The 7045-nt window shown below is 34.0% G+C and overlaps 2 protein-coding genes across 2 annotated transcripts; both read left to right on the forward strand.

The window, feature by feature from the left end:
• Positions 1-348: 348 nt before the first annotated feature.
• On the forward strand, positions 349-510 carry B0H65DRAFT_432727 (uncharacterized protein; the record flags this gene model as incomplete). Its single annotated transcript, XM_062825026.1, has 1 exon — positions 349-510. A coding segment is annotated over one exon (162 nt), but the record flags the coding sequence as incomplete, so codon positions are not given.
• A 5094-nt stretch (positions 511-5604) lies between these two features.
• B0H65DRAFT_433832 (uncharacterized protein) lies at positions 5605-5775 on the forward strand (the record flags this gene model as incomplete). Its single annotated transcript, XM_062825095.1, has 1 exon — positions 5605-5775. A coding segment is annotated over one exon (171 nt), but the record flags the coding sequence as incomplete, so codon positions are not given.
• Between the last annotated feature and the right edge of the window lie 1270 nt (positions 5776-7045).

The following is a 7045-nucleotide window of genomic DNA, read 5'->3' on the forward strand; positions in this document are numbered from 1 at the left end:
CCAATTATAGCACGAAAAACTTACAAGGGTATTTAATAGGAGTTTACCCCCATTATAGAGAAGCTCCGCTGTATTTGCTCATTTCGTATTAAAATATTTCTTTCCCTAGACTATAACAGCTGCGCTTCAATTATACGCGATCTTAATCAATTGAACGTATACTCTTTAAGCCAACCGAATCCTTCGCTAAGAAAGATAGCGTCGAAGATTACGTACTTAGGTTCAGCCGCCTCGCTACCTTCAATCTTCTGCGACCGACAAGCGCGTACCCAAGCGCCCACCTCCAATAAGGGCGTGTTTGTTTCCCCTGAAATGGCCTTCTGAAGTGGGTTTTCTGAAGTGGCTTTCAGAGGAACAGCACAGACCCTCCTAAACTGGATTTTGGCGGTAAATGCCGAGATTTTGAGCTCCACCCTGTTCCTGTTCAGAGCGGACTTTCTATGTCCCGTTTGGCGCACCAGAATCAGAAAAGTCTGGATTTCGTATTTAAAGGTCCATAAATCGATATAACAATAGACTGTGCACCTCTTTAACACCCTCTTTTATACCCTCATTTATTATACCCAAAATAGCTAGTAATACCGGCCAGCGCCCTCCTCTCCCCTCTATAACACCCCTATCTATACAATCTAGTTAAATTATTAGCCAGACCGCTAGCCATATGGTAGCTAATTAGATAGCTAGTCAAATAGCCGACTAGACCGCCAATTAGACCGCTAGCTAACCGACTACGATTAGTAAAGGTAAAAAGAAGAGGTTATGGTAGTAGAGCGATAGCTAAGAGGTTATTGTACTTATTATATTAAAGGGTATAGTCGATAACGGTTTAATTAATCAAGGTAGTTATAAGGAGGTGGTATATAATTTAGTTATTAAAGCTCTCCGCAATAAATATAGCGTTGAGTTCGATATTCTACAAGTATGTAATAAGGTGGACTATTTTAAGCGTAAGTAGGGTTTATAGTAAGCCCTCGTTGGCGCGGTGGGATAGTCTGGTTTCGGGTACGAGAACGGCGTGTATATTGTAGACGATTCTATTTGGGATACTTTTCTTAAGGTTAATATTTACTCCTATACTATATTTAATCTGGTTAATAATTTACCTAATTATATTCGTAGAGCTATAAAGATTGTACGTAATTCTGTAGTAAGGAGCTACCCTATAAAGAATTAATAGAGGAGGCCTTCGTTAACGACTAGGGTGCTAGTAGGGGTAAGGCGCTAATATTAGGTATCCTACTTAATTATAAGGAGCGTCCTCTTATAACCGCGCCGTACGAATCTTTTAATAAGGACGTAGCGGGGGAATTTACAATGTCCGCTTATATACGTAACGGTAAGAAAAGGGTTACTTCTAATTTTAATCCTAAAAAAAGAAGAAGAGGAGTAATGGCGAGGCTATCGTTAAGTGCTTTAAGTATCTAACTAATACTTTAATTGCTAGGGGTAGCGAGGACCCCGCTCCTATCGAATTGTATCTATAGTTTACAAAGGCGGCTAAAATATTTGAGAAGGATTAGGAGTATAAAGTCTATCTAATTATTAGCGTTTATACCTTACGTAAGTAGAAGGATTCTAAGGCGGACGTATATTACTTCGTAATTATTTCCCAAAATATAAAGTAAGCGTACTTCGATATATTAAAAGAAAAAAAATTAGGTATTTAAAATAAAGAGCAGGAGGAGGAGGAGGAGGATTTGCCCGTGTTATAATTATAAGAAGAGGAGGATTCTTTTAATATTAGTTTAGTTGACCTAGCCCTATTTTCAATTACTTTACAATTAGACGACTTAGACCTATAAATACGCTATATTATAACGTACTATAGTAATTTATTCCTATATAAGGTTCCTATAGACGGGAAGGAGTAAGGAAGTAGGACTTACCCCGGATTTGATTTTTTTTTTATTTTTTTATTTTTCTTACATACTAAAACACTGATACGGAAAGAAATCGTATATATATAAAAAAGGTAGCGCTATAATCGCTAGATTAAGCCGAATCGATATATTTACTTTATATTAATTTTGAAGTACTTTTACCAATAATATAAGTGATTCTATAAATGTCTTCGGTAGAGGGTACGGGTCGCCAAGAGTATACAAATAGCGCTAGATAGTGCTAATATCGATTAATATATTAAATATATCGTTATATTTCAAATCTAAACTTTTTAAACTTTGTACTTTATATTTATACTCGAAGTACCAATCTTTTAAGAAGGCCATACTCTAGGGTATAATCGAGCAGTTTGAATTTATAGTTCAATAAATACGATTCTACTCGATTTAAACGATTTAAGGGGTAATTTAGGCAGCTAGCGCTAGAAGTATATATTTACTCCCCATTGTTAATTATCCTCCTCCCCCCTTCTACTTTATACTTCCCCCCTTTTTATAAACTCCTTATAATAATTCTTCTATATCCTTTTTATAATATAGTCGTAATAAAGATTCATTTGATTATTTATCCCTACAATCCGCTATCGCTATCGAAAGTAAGAAATTTACTGTCTCCTTTACAATTTGACGGGCCGCGGGGTCTACAATATTATATACTATCTCCTCCACTTCGAAATTATACCCGTACTAATCCAAAATCCAATTCAACAACGCAACAATCGCGTATACCACCTTCACTTACGTAGCGGGGTTGAAAATTAGTAATACGCAATAGATTCCAAACGTCCCCTTCAACCGACTAATCGTCTTCTTAATAATAATCCGAGCTTAAGAGTAACGAAAATTATATAATTCTTAATAAATTATTAATCTCAAACCGGCACGCTCTATTTCCTTTAAGTAGTAACGTACGTTGCGGTACGGTACGAAGAGTTTAGAATCATTACTATAGCTCGCATTAATTAAGTAAACCCATCTTTTAGGGATATTACAATTGTTAGCGTATATATGGTTTAATACCTTTATATCGTTAACCGACCCCTCCTAATTAGGCTATATATATACGATCCTACTAGAGAAATTACAAGCTAATAAAACGTTTATAAAGATACCTCCTTTATAGTTGCGCTAAAGTCTTTATTCCTTATATAGTACTTTCATATCGAAATACAAATTATCGAGAACTCCTAATACTTTACGAAGGTACGGGAAGAATTTAGGGTTAGATTCAATTTCGTATAGGGTAGCTAAGGGAGGGAGCTTAACCTTCCTGTATACTAGTACAAGGCAAGCATTAAGAACCTTATAGAATATCCTAGTATTGAGGTTTAAAGTAAATACTCTATACGATAACTACTAGTAAAGATTACTAACCGGTATACTATCTCCAAATTAAAATTAAAAATATATACGGTTATACGAAAGGTCAAGCCCTGTATTACAATAAAAAGAAAGACTAATACCTTCTCATATATCGTCGTCCTCCTCGAGCCGGATAAAGTAATATAATTACCAAACCACATTACTAACCCGTAGAAAGTACGCGGCGTTATCCTTAATAATAATTGGAAGCGGCCCGGATGCCTATAGAGGAGCTCGTATATCGTTAACCAACTATTTCTAGTAGTATTTATAGGGATACGGTAAGCCTATAATATTAAATTAGTACAAATAAGTATTACGACTACTTATATTGTACGTATACGACGGCGATATAATGCCTAACGGTATTATATTAAAGTACTAGCGGGTATAGCAATCAATTTTATCGATTTCTATTAACGTCAAGGGTAATTACGTAGCGGTTGAAAGTGTAAAAAATATGCTTTTAGAAAGCCATTCAATAGCCATCTCGATTTTGAGCAGTTCAGAATCGGTCAATTTGAATTTCAGTCGATGCACGCAATTCTATTAGCTATTTCAATAATGTGGGGAAAGAAATTTTAGAGTCCCTTTTTGGTGGGGATTCCAGTACTAAAAATTTCAGCGCGTTTCTAAACAGTACTCTAAAAAACGGCTCTGAACGGTTCAGAGCCACATTTCAGGGGAAACAAACACGCCCTAAACTCAATAAAATCAAGCCCTAGGTCCAGCCGCCTCGCTACCTTCAATCTTTCCCCTCCCCTTATTACATATTGCCTATTTTACGCTAATACGTATGAACATTTAAGGCTATAGTAAGACAATCTACTACTTAGCTACCTTACCGACCGGTCCAACCCAAAGATCCAATATAACCAATCAACCCTCCATCTCTTTCAAATTGTATCAACCCGTCAATGATATAAGCGAACCGTTTTCCCTTATCCGCTTTATAAGCGAATCCAACCTAAACGATTAATAACGCTACTTCGAAATTAAATTCGATAACTTCGATATTCCCGACTATATTTTTAGCACCGTCGAAGAACCTAATAAAGAAGAAGAGCTAAAGGATTACAAAAACTAGTGTATATCTAAAATTAAAGTATATAAAATATTATTTTCTACCCTCCGCAATAATAATATTATTACTACCTTTAAAATCAATAGCTAGGACGGTAAGAATAAAGATTCTAAATACCTATATAAGCTTATCTAATCTTATATTAATTGTATTATTAACGAGATTCGTAGCGAGGTATTCGTTAAATTCCTCGCTTTTAAGTGTACTTCTTTCGATTTCTATATTCTTTCTTTACCAGTTATATTATTTTACGTAAGCGCGTTATTATTAATACTAAATTTAAAATCGATGACCATTTCGAAATTACTTTATTATATAATACTGTTAATACGAAAGAATTAAATATTAAAAGCGGAAAAAGCTCGCGAAACGTTAAAACGCGGGTTTTTAGTCGACGACGATAGTAAAATTATTTTTGATATTAGAATCGTATTTAGGACGTCCGATTACCCCCATTTACGATGTTGTATTAATTGTGTATTGAAGATGCGGGTGTTGTGGCGGTCGGGAACGCCGGCGGCGGTTTAGCGACGAATCGATACGCGCTCGGAAATTCCGCGACTAGAATACCGACGACGACGACGACGGTTAATAGCGCCGAACCCGAAGTTTTTGCGGCTCCGAAACCCCCTTAAGAAAATAAAGAAATTCTTTTTAAGAATTATAAGTTTCCTTAATATCGATAGCCCGTTCAACGCTTACGTAACGTAAGTAGAAAGATTTTTTAATATTACTAAGGATATTTTGTATATATAAAATTAAACGTTTTAATTTTGTAATATTATTATTAAGTAATTTAAAAATAATATAAAAGAGTTGAAGAAAATAGTCGCCGATATTACAAAGAAGTAGGTAATTTTTTTGCAAATTTAAGTTGTTATAGTTGCGGATTTAAATATTCGACCGACGGGCTTAAAAAAATCCCATTTCGCCTTAATAAATACTTAAAGTTTTATCCCCTTACGAATTGAATAATGTTTAATAATTAAATTGAACGATGTATTACTCTTTATAGAGTAGGAAAAGCGTATAATAAATAACGTTATATAAATAATTAATTAAAAATATTCGAAAGCCGAAGTTAAAATTATTACGAAGTTATATTTTAACGGAAATTATATTATTATATTCGGAGAGGAAGGGAGGAAACAATATTTAAACAATTACATTTAAATAATATATATTTTCTATAAGGATGCAATAATTACATTCCATATAGTTTCGGTAATAATTTCTGGTGTATTGTAGATTTTTACTAATAATTTTAAGCGGGAGAAATTGGTTAGGGAAATATCCGAAACGAATAAAATTAAAATTATTAGAGCGAAGGTATTCCGGAGGAAGTATAGGAGCGAGAAGGGTTCTTTCCTCCTAGAGGTTACTATTATAGACGATAGGGTTCGTTTTATTACGGATTCCCTCTTTTAAATAGGTAATATATTTTATTATAAATTCTTTAAGTATAATATAATCTTTTAATAGTATTATAATTATTAGGAGTTCGGTTATTTATATAATTATTATTTTAAGGAAAGAAATATATAATATTTTTATTGTGCCGAAAAGAAATATTTAAGTAAAATAATAAAGGATATAGAAATCAATTACCCCTTTAATTAACAACCTAATTTTGTAAAATATTTCCTTTATAATCATAAAAAATATTTTGTATTCTTTCGTAATTACCCGCTTATAAAGACGGCGTTCGGTCGCTCTTTTATAATATTTATAGAACGCTTATACGTATTTACTTAATGGACGAAATTAAATATAATTAATAAAATACTAACCTTTAGGTAATTTAAAATTATTTAACCGGTTAATAAAGTTATATAGTAGTAATTCTTTTAGAAAATATAAATTATAATAATATAGGGATTCGAAAAGAAGGACCCTTTCATAACGTTTATTCGGTCTTAATTTATACCCGTTAACGAAGACGGTAATTTAAATATCTTAAATATAGATTTAAAAATTCTAGAGTCCGAAGAATAATAAATAATGGTTAATAAAAAAAGTAGCCTTTATATAAAGGTATAGAAAGAATTCCGTATTAAATTAAATATAATTAGAGTGAAATATTAAAAGAGAATTCTTATAATATTAAATATTATTACCAAGTCGAACTTTCAATTATATTAAAAGAATGTTACTTGAACGTCTATTATATGAATTTAAGGATTCTATATTAGAATATAATAATGATCTTATTCACGCTTTGACTATTCTAATCTAGTCGCCTTATTTAGGCATGCGGTCCTTCGTCGTTCAAAGCCGGGCGGAAAAACCGTATATCGCCGAATACCGGATAAAAACCTCCCGCGTCTTTACATCTAATATCTATCTTCATTCAATCCAAGCCTTCCTTCAAGGTCCTCCAATTGCCAGCCCCTCTACCCCCACCGTTTCTTCACCGCCCAGATACGTCTTATTATTGGGGTAATATTTTAGGGGGAGGGAAGAGGGGTCTTACGGATTTCGATCGGCGTTTCTTAAAGTCTTCTTTCGGCCCGAGGGCTCTAATTTAGTAGAGGCGAGGAAGCAAGCATTACCCTGCTTGCTAGTAGGGAATCGTACGCTAATTGGGCGGAGGAGCTGTGGTGCTGTCGAACGGGGTAATTACTTTTCGAAGTGGGGAGAATCGACCCGAATCCACTTTTCGGCGGGGTACCCAAAGTTTTGGATTAGGGAGAGCCCT

The sequence above is a fragment of the Neurospora tetraspora genome, assembly GCF_033439725.1.
Source record: "Neurospora tetraspora strain CBS 560.94 chromosome Unknown B0H65scaffold_7, whole genome shotgun sequence".
Classification (NCBI taxonomy): Eukaryota; Fungi; Ascomycota; class Sordariomycetes; order Sordariales; family Sordariaceae; genus Neurospora; species Neurospora tetraspora.